The sequence below is a fragment of the Pagrus pagrus genome (assembly GCF_965226575.1).
Source record: "Pagrus pagrus genome assembly, chromosome: 14".
Classification (NCBI taxonomy): Eukaryota; Metazoa; Chordata; class Actinopteri; order Spariformes; family Sparidae; genus Pagrus; species Pagrus pagrus.
In genome coordinates this window covers 8,068,457-8,083,550 of record NC_140198.1, presented here as the reverse complement: position 1 = coordinate 8,083,550, position 15,094 = coordinate 8,068,457, and the positions used below count along the sequence as shown (strand labels likewise).

Genomic DNA, 15,094 nt, shown 5'->3' with positions numbered 1-15,094 from the left:
GCATTGTAATAATAATAATAATAATAATAATAATAATAATAATAAAAAACACACAAAAAAAAACTCAATACAGCTCTCCAGAGTCTCCAAGTCTCCAGAAGCCCAGATAACCCCAATTGATGTGAAAAGTAATTGTTTATAGCCTTGTTAATGCGGAAATCTGTGAAAATCTGAAGCTCCACAAATGTTTTGTGGACCAACTTTCCACCAGCATGGGGTTGAATAGATAATTTAGTAATTTTCCTTTTTTGGTGAACTTATCCTTTAAGGTTGTGATGGTGGCTAAAGTTCTGGATCCCTGCAGCTTGCTCTGCCATCTCACCAATGAGATAAGCAATTATGAAACCTAATTTTCTTAGTTTTTTATTCATTATGATCGGATGGTTATCTAGATGTGGACACTGTGTAAAGCTTTGTGTCATATTTCCGTGGAGCCACATATGGAAACGGGCGCAGAGTGAGACATCTGTATTTTAGCTCTGGAAAAGGGTGCAGAGTGAGACATTTTCCCAGCTGCCTTGTCGTGAACTATCTGTGCTCCCTTTTAGTCCCGCCCCCGGAAGCTGATCTTCATCCGCGCGCGGGATTTAATTTAAGAAGCAGCTGGCGGGCAGTACAGACCGTCTGCGCGAGAGGAGAGAGTACAAACCAACGAACAACAACAACAACACAACCTGTGTCTACCTCCCTGTCAGGATAAACAACCTTGAAGAGATTGTTTTAAACATGGCGACTCCACCGAAGAGGCCGTTCCGTCTGTCCGGCAGTCCGCAGCTCAACGACAGCTTCTCCCGCAGGCACAAGAAGATCTCCATCGAGGGGAACATCGGTGAGTTCTGACACCGAAGCGCACTGATCACCGCTGAGTTTAGTACCAGCAGAGTGTTTGGTGATCTCTTGTTTAAAACGGTTAAAAACTCTCCGTCCTGCTGCTAACGACAGTTTACTGACAGCTGGGAGCAACATGGAGGACTGTAGTTTTTAAACGGTTTCAGTTAAAAGTCCATCCCGCCTTGACGGAGCTGATTGGCGCCAAATTGAACCGGTCAGATAAACAAAACAGTCACAACATGTTTTTTTTGGCAATAATCGATCATCTGTAAAGCTTTCACTTCTGGTCAGGTTGGGTTTTTTAAATTGTTAAATGAATACATTGATGTGCTCAAACTCTATTAAATGGAAAAAGTCCAACATTGTTACTCAAGTAAAAGTAGAAAAGTAGTATCAGCTAAATATTGCGTTACTCAAAAGTAAAAGTACTCATCGTACAGTACAATGTAAGCTGTGTATGACTACATACTGTTGTATTTTGGGATTTTAACTGTATCGTGCATGAACGTGTCCAGCACTTAAATGTAGTACTTGATGTACAATAGAAGGTACAGCATGTACTGTGTGCTGACAATGGTGGAATGTAACTTAGGACATTCACTCAAGTACTGTACTCGATTACAATTTTGAGGTACTTGTATTTAACTTCAGTATTTTCACTTCCTCTTCCATTCCCCTACATTTTTGGGAAAATATTCTACGTTTGCTCCACTTCATGTATTTTATTACTTGGGTTATTAGTTACTTTGCAGATTACATTCTGCTTAGAGCCAAAGTAGCACGTTTCTAAATTAATTTAATGCATTTTATACATTATATGTTTTGTATACTTGTTTTGTTTTATGCCTACATACATTTATTGGCAGTAAATTACTTGTGATACTTAAGTACAGTTGATATCATACTTTAAGACTCTTCCTTAAGTATTATTTATATGGAAGACTTTTACCAAAGTAATATTTTAACACTATATCTTTAACTCAAGTGTGACTTTTGGATACTTATTTACAAAACAGTGTGCTGGTTTAATCTGTAACAAAACTTAATATTTTATCATATGAGTGTATTTTTACGCTGTAGCGCAAAAGCAGGTGATAGTTAAAATCCTCTGGTACAAGTACCATAAAACTGTATTTAAGTACTGAGTGTTTGTCTCTCAGCTGCCGGGAAGTCCACCTTCGTGCGTCTCCTTGAGGGGGCGTCAGAGGAGTGGGAGGTGATTCCTGAACCCATCGGGAAATGGTGCAACGTCCAGAACGACAGCGATGACGTTTACCAGGTGAATATACAGCCCCAGAACACAACTATAGCTGCAATGAATCTATTTTTGATAAAGCAATTGAAGGAAAAAAGGCAAATATTCTCTTGACTATGAAGATTTTCTGGTTTATTTACCCCTTTTATGACTGTAAAGTGATTATCATTCGGTTGTGGAGGGAAAAAAGACATTTGAGGACGTCATCTTGGGCTTTGGGAAACACTGATTGACATTTTTTTCACCATTTTCTGACATTTATAGACAATCAATCAATCAGCACAAAAATCATTACGAATTGCAGCCCAAAAACAACATGGTTTACTATGACATCATTATATTAAGAGTTTTATAAAAGAGTTCCTCTCCTTCCAGTTTAAAAGCTTTATTCATATACTTGCTTCTTCCACGACTGACGAACACACAGATGGCAGCCAGCTACCATCAGGACAAAATTGGGGTTCAGTGTCTTGCCCAGGGACATTTGATACAACTACAAAGATATCACATGTGCACCTTTCTGTCTGCAGGAGTTGAGTTCCTCTCAGAAGAGTGGAGGAAACCTGCTGCAGATGTTGTATGATAAACCGAGCCGCTGGTCCTACACCTTCCAGGTAACTACACCTGACTCTGCACATTCAAATGGTGCTGGTGAGCAATAGGAGGAGCTGTTTCACAACCACTAACCTTCCACCCGTCTGTCTTTATCCTTCTGTCTGTCAGAGTTACGCCTGTCTCAGCAGAGTTCGCTCTCAACTTCAGTCTCCGTCGGTCAAACTTCAGCAGGCTGAAAGCCCCGTTCAGTTCTACGAACGCTCTGTCTACTCAGACAGGTAACTACACACACACACACACACACACACACACACACACACCTGAGACAGGGTTAGGGTACCTAAGTTAACCTTGTGTATTGTGTGTACAGGTACGTGTTTGCATCCAACCTGTTTGAGTGTGGTAACCTGACAGAAACAGAGTGGAGTGTTTATCAGGACTGGCACACCTGGCTACTGAACCAGTTTGAACCTGACCTCGCCCTCGACGCCATCATCTACCTGAGGGCTCAGCCACAGGTACTACTGCTGCTACTAGTACTATTACTATTACTACTGTTACCACTGCTACTACTGCAACTTCTATTACTACTACTATTAATGCAGCTACTGCTATTTTTTACTACAACTGCTGTTATTACTACTATTAATACTACTACCACTGCTTATGTTTCCAATACTACTACTACTTCTGCTCTTTCTATTACTGCAACTGCCTCTTCTATTATTACTGCTACTCTTTCTACTACTACTCTTGCTGCTGCTGCTGCTTATAATCGCTACTATTACTACTACTGCTACTCTTACTACTACTCCTACTGCTAATGATACTACTACTACTCTTGTAGGGCTTTAACGGTTCTTGCTACCTCGTTACTACATGCTACTACAGTGTTAACACTTGTTATATGTCAGTGTTTCTAGTACATATGAATAGCAGCGGCGGCGGCTGCTGTGGAGGAGGGGGACAGAGGAGAGTGTATAGAGGGCTGCGTTTTATCTCTGACGTTATGTCATTTTGTGCTATGGACACTTCATATGCGAGTAAAACGAAGGAACGGAGAGGAGTGGACTCCGTCCGATAACGTTAGAGACTCAAGCTAAAAATGTTTCTTGCTACTGACGCAAATTAACTTAATGCGTACCTGATTATGTCAGCTCAACAACATTGGGTAAATGTCAACACTTGAAGCAATCAATGCTGGGCAGGATTCATAAAAGATAATCATGAATTAAGTTTATTTTATTACTGCAATATCATTAAATTTAAGTAAATTAACACTGTTTGATAATGCAAATTAATTTTAGGGAAAAAGGAGAGGTAAGAATTTATAATTAGGAGGATGAATTGATGGCAGTTAGCTCGTTGCTAGCTAACATCCAGTGGATGTAAATGGTCACCCAGTGGGTGAAGGGGGTCGCAAAATAATATTGTGTTCAATTTCATCCTAGGGGAAACACTGTATGTTGTAGCGCTGCCTTCAGGCTCACACTGTTTCTCTGTAAATTTCAGCGGTGTATGCAGCGGTTGCTCCACCGGGGCAGGGAGGAGGAGCAGGGGATTCCTCTGGAGTATCTTGAACAGCTTCACTTCAAACATGAGTCCTGGCTCTTCCACAGGAACCTCAGGTAAACGGCACTACCGAGCATGCTCACAACACAGCACAGGGAAGCCACTCAAAGGCTCGCTCCATTTGCAATTTTTACCCCTCCCCCTTTTTTTCAAGCGCCCTCTTGCCCCTCAGAACAGAGTTACGAGAGGTATTGGTTGAAATCTCTCCCAAATAAAGGAGACAGCCTTTAAAGTCCCTCGTATGTCATTACTTCTTGCCGATGGGGTTTACTGCAATGAACGCAACAAATGTTAATAACTGTATAAATAATGTGTGTTTGTGTGTGTTCAGGTTGGACTTTGAGTACTTGAATGACCTCCCTGTTCTCATTCTGGACGTCGACGACGACTTCAAGAATGATCGGATCAAACAGGAAGCCATCATTGACAAGGTTCTATTTTTACTTCACTTGTCTCTACTTTGTTCTGTTCTTTTTCAATTCTAAAGAACTTTATTCTGCAATGTTATCTGACCTGGAGTCTGTTTTCTCCTGCAGGTCAGAGAGTTTCTCACCACGCTATAGAAATTCATGCGATGTGTGCAGGGGGATTTGCTGATTGGATGACCCAGTTACATATTGTAAATGTTTCTTGTTGGATTGTCAAAATTTCTTGTGTTTTTTTTAACTCTGTTAGTCTGACCTTTTCTGGGTCAGTGAGTGTGGTGTAATGAATGCAAAACTCCACTAAAAAACAGTTTTTTGCTGCAGAGTTTTAACCTTTTACTCCACTTCATGTATATTTTTATTTTTACTCCCATTTTTGTAGATATCTATTGAAATGTTATTGGTAGCATATGTGTATGAGTGTATATGAGTGTGTGTGCGCGTGTGTGTTGTGAATACACTATGTATTTTAATGAATTACTTTGATATTTATGCTTCAGTCTGAATCATATCCTCATATATCTCAGTGCTTTTTTGTCATGACAGTGATGTGTCATTGAACTCACCATGATCCCTTCAGGGACGAACAACTGTTTTCTCTGTAAATATGACTGAATAAAGAAATGCAGACTGATTTTGTCTAAAATGTTTGATTTAACATTTGAAATGTTGTCCCACCAAACTTCATTTTAAAATAATAAAATAATCATGTACAGATCAAGCAAAATGGCCCCATAGTGGTAGTATTAACTGTATACAGGACTGTGTATACTCATGCTGACAGCATTTTGTCAGTTGATTATTATTTTCGGATTTGAACACTTGAAGACTTTCTGGCTGTTGTAGTTTTTGTTCCGTTTCTCGTCACATCAAACTTCATTCAAAAATGAGTTTTAAAACTACACAACCGAACAAACTTGTGTTGTGGAAAATTGAAGACTTTACTACAGTGTGTACATGCAACAGTATTATAAGACAGAACTGACAGTATTTTGTCAGTAGGTCTATGTTCTTTTCCTAATTGGCAACAATTTAATTGCAAATTTATTATCTGGAAAGTTTTTTGTTGCAGTGTGATATTAATCATGTCTGTCTGTTTTATATGCTTCAGTATTACTGCAATATAATATATGGTATACTGTAATACTGTCAAAGATGATGACTTAACTATTTTTTATACAAACTTAAATATAGTAGAAAAAATAGTTTGGAGCACTTTTTTAATGCAGAACTGAACAACAATAAAAATAAATCATGTTAAAGGGTAAATAAAACATTAGAGGCAAGACAGTTATTAAATATAATAAACATAACATTGAACATTTTAAATTTGATGCAGGAGATCTGAATGGTTTAAATGTTACATTTCATTTTGTATTTTGAACATCTTTTTAAACATTTGATCTGCTGTGTCACAAAAAATGAAGGTCACAGGACATTTTGTACTAACATGCAAACAGCAGCTGACAATGATTGTAGTTGAGTTCAACTTTAACGTGTTAATGTTCAACATTTAAAGTCAATGTTTTGTTGTTCATCATGAGTCAACATGATGTTTGCCTTGATGTAATTCAGCCATAAAACACATGATGTAGATCATTGATGAAAGAAAAGCACTTGGAGAAAGAATTCTAAAAAGCTTTGAAGCTGCATATTGTAATATAATTAGAATTAATTAGTAGGGTTAAACAATAATGTGTTAAAAAATACCATTGTTAATGTGTTTCATATGATTGTTTGTTTTTCTATATGTTAATGTAAAAAAGAGCTATTAAAAGCATAGAAAGCATTGAACAAGTTGCTTCCTATAAATGATTGTTAACAACAAATTATATTATTCAATTTTGACTGTTCTCTAAAAGAAGACATCCTAAATGATATCTTCATATGTTAATGTTTTACATAATTGTTTTATGTTAATGTGTTTTATATATTATTTTTTCTAAATATTTTAATTTGTTTTTATTCCCTGTTAATGTGTTTCTCATATATTATTTCTCATTTATGGACATTTTCTTATGTTTTACAGATTATATTACTTATTCGTGTATGTGTGATTTTGTTTTATATCGCAGGTGATTCGATCTATGTTATTGTTTATGTAAATATTGATTGTTATTGATGTGTTCTATGCATGTGTGTATATGTTATGTGTTTTATATATGTGGTTGCTTAATGTGTTCCATATATTATTGTTTCTTTATGTGTGTGTTAATGCATGTATATGTGTTTATATTTATAGGCTATATATTTTTCAACAAGTTTGTTGCATACACAATGTGTTTTTATGTGTTTCATTTCGCAGTATGTTTCATATGTGTTGAACACGTGTCTGTCCCTTTAGTCCCTCTGCTGTGTCCTTGTCGTGTCGCCTGGAGCTGAAACCTGCTGAGACGTTTGTTGTTTGAAACTCAGTCGGATGAATTCCAGGAGAGAAAAACTTCAGAGACTCAGCGAGAAGCTGGGACATGAAAACAAACTCAGAGGAGGAGTTTTTCACGAGTCAAAACCCTGCAGGAGGAGGTCTAGGAGAGCTTTGATCAAATGAGATGTTACACTTCCGGTTGCTGCTCGCGAATGAACTGTGTGAGGCCTCTATTGTGAAAAACTCACCGGAAGTCCTGGGCTGACAGTCTGCAGCTTCACTCATTCTGGTTTTATTAAGGTTAAGATTCTTTTATCAGACCGAAGATAGAGAGAGGGAACACGCAACCATTAACTGAAACACAAATGATTGTCAAACCAGGTAAACAAATGGGGTCAGTTGTGTAAACAGTGTCTCTCAAACACAGATAGAAGACACCAGGAGAGAGACAGACAGGCAGACAGACAGGGAGTTGGTGCAGTCACTTATTAATGTTCATGTGTCTGTCAACTACATCTTCACACTCTCCACCCATCTTTCCACCTGTCTCTCCGTCTCAGACCTCCAGTCACCCGTCAGCCTGCAAACTGTGAGTATGTTTTCACTCATTTCTAGAGAAAATCCTCTTTTCATTCTGTTTTCATTTAGTTGCAGCTACAGTAATCCTTTAAGAACTCTCACCAGACTCCATGCAAATATTTCACCTTTTTAGAGTTCACTGTAAACCACTGCTGCAGCACTTCTGCTGAGTGAGTGATAGATAGATAGATAGATAGATAGATAGATAGATAGATAAATAGATAGATAGATAGATAGCTTAAGTATCTGTCAAATAAAATACTGAGGTAGAAGATAAAAGGTAAGAGGAACATACGGTGCAGTGTTTACAGTAATAATTATTTAAAGCGCATTATTTGTGCGTTATGGAGTGTGCGTAATAAAGTCTGATGGCACCAGGAGGATTTCCTGTGCCGTTCCTTTAGACAGCGGGGTTGAATGAGTCTGTTGCTGAAGCTGCTCTTAAACTTGTCCAGAGTTTTGTGGAGGGGGTGAGAGGCATTGCCCATTATTGGCAGCAGTTTTGCCAGCATCCTGTCCTCCGCCAGGGTGACACGCTAAGAGCCAACAACAGACTCTGCCTTCTTGATGAGTTTGTTCAGTCTGTTGGCGTCCCTTGCATTGATGCCTGCACCTCAGGACATAAGGAGACGACAAACGTGCGACAAAGCTTTTTGAAGGACTGATACAGACCGTGCATTGAAATGTCTGAGGTTTGGAATAGTTTGGAAAAGGTTTTAAATGGTTGTGGACAAAGTTTGGGATAGCTTGGTGGAGGTTCGGAAAAGTTTTTGCGTTTCACTGTTTCACCTTTGAATACTTGTTTTGTATTTTTTTTTTTTTTTTTTTTTTTTTTTCATTTTTATACATTTGTCTTGTGCTCAGGTTCATTCAGTTGGAACCGGACCTCAAATCCTGAAAACACAAGACATCTGTTTGTATTATTATTATTATTGTTGTTATTATTATTATTATTATCATCATCATCGTCATTATTATTGTTATTATTGTTATTGTTATTATTAAATGAACACGTGTTGGTGGAGGAGCTAAAGACATGAACAATAAGTTTTAGAAAATATTTTAATACATTTAAATTTGCACCTAAAAATATAAGAACGACACTAAACTGAAGACATTGGACTGAAGAGATGGGCTTCGGTGATCTGCTGGAGCAGGTGAGTGACTGTGCTGTTCCTAATTATTCTGAAATTAGTTCAACTGAACACTGGTCCAGGTGGACCAGGTGTGATGCAGGTGTGTAACATGTGCTTACTGTCCCTTCTGGTTGCCATGGTGAGGTGGGCGGGTTTGGCAGGTACCAGTGGCTCCACGTGACTCTGATTAGTTTACCTGGTTTGATGATGGCGAGTCAGAACCTGCTGAACAACTTCATCTCAGGAATCCCCACCCACCACTGCAGCCTGCCGGCCAATCACAGCCTCTACAACCTGTCGCACCAACAGGTAACCTGTCTGTCTGAAATTACATGACACTACCAGGTGACCTGTCTGTCTGAGCCAGTCTGACATTACCAGGTAACCTGTCTTAAGACAAGGTAACCTGTCTGACACCTGTCTCACTACTTGGTAATCTGTCTTACTACCACGTAACCTGTTCGACGCTAGCAGGTAACCTGTCTCATGACAGGATAACCTGTCTGACACCTGTCACACTACTTGATAACCTGCCTGACACTACCATGTTACCAGTCTCACTACCAGGTAACCTGTCTTACCACCACGTTACCTACCTGACACTACCAAGTCACCTGTCTCACAACCAGGTAACCTGTCTCACAAGCAGGTAACCTGTCTGACACTACCAGGTGACCTCTCTCACTACCAGGTGACCTGTCTCACTTCCTGGTTACCTGTCTCACTACTAGGTGACCTATCTGTCTGATCTGATTAAGAAATGAATCAGCTATTACGGTGATGGCTGAATGTGATTGGTTTGGTTCATTGGCTGAATGTGATTGGTTTGGTTCTTTGGATGAACGTGATTGGTTTGGTTCTTTGGATGAACGTGATTGGTTTGGTTCTTTGGCTGAATGTGATTGGTTTGGTTCTTTGGATGAACGTGATTGGTTTGGTTCTTTGGATGAACGTGATTGGTTTGGTTCTTTGGATGAACGATTGGTTTGGTTCTTTGGATGAACGATTGGTTTGGTTCTTTGGATGAACGTGATTGGTTTGGTTCTTTGGATGAACATGATTGGTTGTTTCAGGTGGATGACGGGCAGCTGCTGAAAGCTTTCATCCCACTGGACTCTTCAGGAAATAGACTGGACCGCTGCAGGAGGTAAAAGCTTTTCTGTTTTGTTCATTCTCTCTGTGTTGCATTGTGTTGATGACTACATTTCCTCTGACATCACAGCCTGTTCCACTTGTGGTTGTTTTTTATTCAGGTATGTAGAGCCTCAGTGGCAGCTGTTAGTTGCCAACAACTCAGTTAATGTTAGCCAGCTAGAGACAGAAGGATGTTTGGACGGATGGACGTTCGACAGGTCCGAGTTCTTTGCCACCACCGTCTCTGAGGTAACTGCTCACTTCACTTCATTCATCAATGCTGAGGCTAATGAGGTGATGTTTGTTAACAGGAAGTTGTAGTGATCTTTAAGAAGGCTGAATTGATCCTTTAGGACACTTACATTCATTTCACTGTTTCTCTATCTCCCTGTCTGTCTCTCAGTGGGAGCTGGTGTGTTCTCTACGTCCTCTGAAACAGATGATTCAGACCATCTATATGGGCGGAGTTTTAGCAGGAGCCATCATCTACGGAGGCCTGTCAGATAGGTGATACTCACCAGTTCAAACTGTAAACACACATATAACCATCAACCAGTAATGATTGTAGGAATGTTTCCATGTTTAAGTTGCATCTTCTGTCCTGAGCGTCTGTTGTAGGCACACTGAAAAATCAAACCAATCAGAATCTTTCTCTCTGTCCCTCTCTTTCTCTCAGGTTCGGTCGGCGGTCGGTCCTTATTTGGTCGTACCTGCAGCTTGGTGTGCTTGGTTGTAGCTCCGCCCTCTCGCCTTCATACTCCGTCTACTGTATTTTGAGATTCCTGTCTGGGATGGCGGTGTCAGGAATCATCCTCAATGGAGTCTCACTGAGTACCTATCTACCTTTCTGTCTGTCTTAAACTTAAGGTTTAGTCTTCAACCCGATTACATGTCCTCAGAGGTCAATCTACCTGTCTGTCTATCTACCTGTCTGTCTCCAGAGGTGGAGTGGATCCCGACCAGAGAGAGGACATTAGTGGGCACGCTCACCTCCTTCTTCTTCACATTCGGTCAGATGGTCCTAGCAGGGCTTGCCTATTGGCTGAGAGACTGGAGGAAGCTGCAGTTAACTGTCTGTGCCCCCCATTTCTTGTTCTTCGCCTACAGCTGGTCAGTGTGGACTTTCAAAATAAATGTCTATATGTCTACATGTTTGTTCTAATTTTATTGCTCTCTGATTGGTCAGGTGGTACTCCGAGTCAGCTCGTTGGTTGGTTCTGAAACGTCGATCTGATGAGGCATTAAAGACTCTTCACCGAGTCGCTCGAATCAACGGAAAAGCAGAGATAATTGATAAGTTAACACTGGAGGTAACCTGTCCATTTGTTTGACTAACTACCTGTCTGTTTGTCACATACATAGAGTTTTGTGCTACCCAATCAGAAGCTGAGATCAGTCCTGTGTCACCTGCAGGTTCTACACTCTCACATGCACAAGGAGATCGAGTCGAGTCGTTCTTCATTTACAGCATACGACCTGCTGAAGACCAGAGGGATGAGACGTATCTCCATCTGTCTGGTTGCTGTCTGGTCAGAAAATACACCTGCTTCACCTGTGTTTATTCCCATTTATTCATTTACACTTATTTATTTGTTTATCTATTCAGCAACAACAAATACAGCTTCAATCTAAACCACAATAGACAACAGAAAAGATTTGAGAATCAGCAGTTTGTCTTCCTCTGCAGGTTCTCAACCAGTTTTGCGTACTATGGTTTGGCAATGGACCTGCAGAAGTTCGGGGTGAGTCACCTGATTGAAATTCAAATCACATAGTATGATCAGTATGGATGGGAAATATTATCATGGTGACAACTTTTAAGTGAGTCTAATGTAGTCACCTGTCTACCTTTGCTCTCCTCTTATTGGCTGGTAAATACGGATTTCTCTTCCTATTGGTTGTTTCAGGTGAATATCTACCTGATGCAGATCATCTTTGGAGCTGTTGATTTCCCCTTCAAACTAATAGCTCTGGCTTCGCTCACTTACCTGGGGAGGAGGGTCACTCAGGCAGCCTGTCTCTTCATGTCTGCCCTCATCATCTTCGCCAACATCTTCGTCCCCTCAGGTAACGAACACTAATCCACCGTAATACATAGAGTGCCTGCCTCCAAGGCTGCTGTGACGTCTCCGTTGTGAGAAGTGCAGGAGACCGGAGATGAAGACGTTAATGTCTCTGCGTGTTCAGTAGTTTTGTTGTTTGAAGTTTGTTTTCTCTCCTTCGTCCCCGTTTGTACGTTCAGATATCTGCTGTATTTTACTAGTTCGCTTTTAGCTCTTTCAGGAGTTGTTAAGTTAACATTTCACAGGTTTTTTGCTACATAATAAAAGCTTTTCTGTAACTAAATAATGGGGGGCTTTTATTGTGAAGAATTTATAGGAAATTAAATGTGTTTTTTAATGAATTAGTGAAGCTGCTTTTCTTCCATAATATTGTGGGAAGGAAGTATTTACAGCTGCTACTTTGACCATTATTAAAGACACACCTCCAAGCAGGTAGCCTGGAATTTCAGTCCAGGAGCTGACTGTTCAAGAACCTGCTGTCTTTGTAAATCGGGAGCTGAACACATTCAAAGCAAACCACTTTGTACACCGTCACTGCACTGATCCAAATTCTAACCTGAGCCCCGATACCCCCTGAATCCTCTCCTACCGTCCCTACCCTAGACATGCAGACCCTCAGGACCACTTTGGCATGTCTTGGGAAAGGCTTCACCTCATCTTCCTTCACCGTCGTCTACTTGTACACTGGAGAGCTCTACCCCACGATCATCAGGTGAAACTAATGGTTCAGATCCCCAGAAACCCACTGACACAAATCTTTGGTTTGGCATGTAGGAGAAAAAACACCAAGATAAAAACCAACCTAGTGCTGGATCAATCTGTAAATGTATAGATCTCATGATGTGTGTGTGTGTTCTGTGTTTTCAGGCAGACAGGAATGGGCTTCGTCTCCACCATGGCGAGAATCGGCAGCATGGCGGCCCCTGCTGTTCTCATCCTCGACGAGGTGACGTCACTTATCACAACCTCATTAACAATTCACAATATTAACGTAATTGATTAATGAATATAGGTTTTCTTCATATAATCAATGTCATCAGTGGTGTCATCGAAATGCAAAAACAGGTTAGTAATGCATGAATAATCAATAGACCAAATTCTCACGGCGGCCATTTTACAAATGTTGTACGGCTGTGTTCTAGGGTTCAAGTCATATAAATGTAGGTAATCTTAAATTGTTATCAATGTACTCTTTCCTGATTGATTAGCAACTGTAAAGACAATGGAAAGTTAAAACCGGAGGGACATCAGACCATATTTCAAATTAAAACTACAGGTTGGATAACGACTGACTAGCTTCAATTAGACAACTGCTAACATAAGCATTCAACCACATTCTAGGTATAGATTAATTCAGAAATATCAACACACATCTTGGAGACATTTGTCTAAACCTGGAAGTGAAACACACAGTATGTAATCAAATGGTAATGTTAGCTAGGAAGCTTTTGATTGCTGACATCAGCTAACGAGTTATCAAATATGTTGTTTTTTTACCTTGGAGCCGAATGACGGTCCGCCTGCTGTCATGAGCAGCTCTTTAACTTTCTGTCTAAACAAAATCAGCTCATTGAATCTCTGCATTTGTACTGAGATCAGTCCTGGTAACTAATGCTAACAGTACTGATGGACTGGCTACATTTCCCAGGTACTCCCTGCTCTGCCCAGTGTGGTGTATGGGGGGGCGGCGGTGTTGGCTGGCTGCTTTGCTTGCTTCCTGCCCGAGACATTGAATATTCCGCTTCCAGACACCATCGAGGATGTAGAGGAGAAATGGTGAGCAAGCAGCTAGCATCAGAAGCTTCATTAGCAGCTGTGTTAGCATCATTAGCATCATTAACAGCTTTAGCTTCATTAGCAATGTTGGCTTCGACCACCACTGAAATATCAGCGCATAGTGATGCTAATGCTAACTAGCTGCTGGGCTAGTTACAGTGCTGGTCTTTGTCATCTTGTACCTGATCAATGTGTAATAAATTATTAAACGTCGTTAATTGGAAATTGTCTGTGTGAAGGTCTGGAAGAAAGCCCGCCACCCAACAACAAGAGGGCGTGTCATTACATGAAGGCGGAGCCTCTGAGAGTGGGGGTGTGGTCTCAACGGAAGGCGTGGCTTTAAAAGAGCTGAAGGATGCAGAAGGGACTGGACTCAATGCCCTCTGACCAATCAGACAACACCGGACAAAGCCAATGACAGCTGGATTGACCCTTGACCAATCAGATGGCTGGACTGAAACTTGACCAATCAGAAGGCTGAAGTCGTAAATGAACCAATGAGAATCAAAGAGAGGCACACTTCAGTAGCAAAGTTTTTCTATGTTCCAGAAAATTAATTTTACCGAAAAAAATTAACACAATTTATAACATTTCATTAAATAAATGAAATCAGATATTTGATTTTTTTTAAATTTTTATTAGATGTAAATGAAGTCACATCACAGATGGTGTTATATTGTCTGAAACACCTTTTAAACCGTTTCTGTCAACATTAATCAGTAACTCGCTCTAACACACAACAGAACTGTGATTAATATCAGATTAGACGATTGTTGTAGTTTCACACTGTAAGAACCAGTTTTCAGAGATAAATATTAATTAGATCAGATGTGTATCCGTCATTGTCTCTGGTGTGGCGCTGTCTGCGGTGTCTGCATCTGCGGAGACTCTGCCATCTGCCTGTATTTTCTTATTTGGTTAGCATTAATACTGTGTACAGGATATTTCTGGACATCAGCATTCTGGAGAAAGATATGCCAACGTGCCGATGTTTGATGACCTGGGCATGACACTCAACAATCAGTTATCTTTCTCCAGAATCACTTACTGCCTCTGGTCCGTTTACAAACAAGCAACTGAATAAATCCTGCGCAGTGTGCCTTTAATACTGCTCGTCTATATTGATGTTCTGTGATGTTTGTGTGTTTGGGAATGTTGAGAGAAAGGACGCAGTGCTCAAGACTGTCTAATATAAAACTATTTTGAACAAAATATCAATAGCAGCTGTGAGGCTACTAATATAACTATACTGTAAGTACGGTTCAAACAGCAGGTGGTACCAAACTGTTTTCTGTTCATTAGATTAAACACAACTTTATTTATTTTAATTCAGGTTTTAGATGTTGACACACAGGATGTCTCACAATGGTTCATTATTTATTCTGTCTCTTAATTAATTCAAC

At 40.1% G+C, this 15,094-nt stretch overlaps 2 protein-coding genes across 6 annotated transcripts; both read left to right on the top strand.

Moving 5' to 3' along the window:
* The first annotated feature begins 571 nt into the window (after positions 1 to 571).
* LOC311269185 (deoxycytidine kinase 2-like) lies at positions 572 to 5,272 on the top strand. Its single transcript, XM_084373216.1, has 8 exons — positions 572 to 829; positions 1,992 to 2,110; positions 2,617 to 2,700; positions 2,810 to 2,919; positions 3,012 to 3,159; positions 4,154 to 4,269; positions 4,545 to 4,644; positions 4,750 to 5,272. The coding sequence occupies exons 1-8, from the start codon at positions 727 to 729 to the stop codon at positions 4,774 to 4,776; spliced, it is 807 nt and encodes a 268-aa protein (XP_084229342.1). The 5' UTR covers positions 572 to 726; the 3' UTR covers positions 4,777 to 5,272.
* Positions 5,273 to 7,312: 2,040 nt separating this feature from the next.
* Positions 7,313 to 14,810, top strand: oatx (organic anion transporter X). 5 transcript variants are annotated; one of them, XM_084374256.1, is made up of 18 exons: positions 7,336 to 7,384; positions 7,564 to 7,592; positions 8,447 to 8,495; positions 8,679 to 8,739; positions 8,863 to 9,027; positions 9,792 to 9,865; positions 9,972 to 10,101; positions 10,256 to 10,359; positions 10,529 to 10,683; positions 10,794 to 10,962; positions 11,039 to 11,162; positions 11,266 to 11,381; positions 11,540 to 11,594; positions 11,760 to 11,919; positions 12,519 to 12,627; positions 12,783 to 12,861; positions 13,564 to 13,691; positions 13,931 to 14,810. In XM_084374256.1, the coding sequence occupies exons 4-18, from the start codon at positions 8,713 to 8,715 to the stop codon at positions 14,076 to 14,078; spliced, it is 1,743 nt and encodes a 580-aa protein (XP_084230382.1). In that variant the 5' UTR covers positions 7,336 to 7,384; positions 7,564 to 7,592; positions 8,447 to 8,495; positions 8,679 to 8,712; the 3' UTR covers positions 14,079 to 14,810. The 5 variants fall into 5 exon arrangements, with proteins under 5 accessions (XP_084230379.1, XP_084230378.1, XP_084230380.1 ...); XM_084374253.1 differs by having other exon boundaries at positions 7,313 to 7,592; XM_084374255.1 differs by lacking the exon at positions 8,447 to 8,495 and having other exon boundaries at positions 7,331 to 7,384.
* The last annotated feature ends 284 nt before the right edge of the window (positions 14,811 to 15,094 follow it).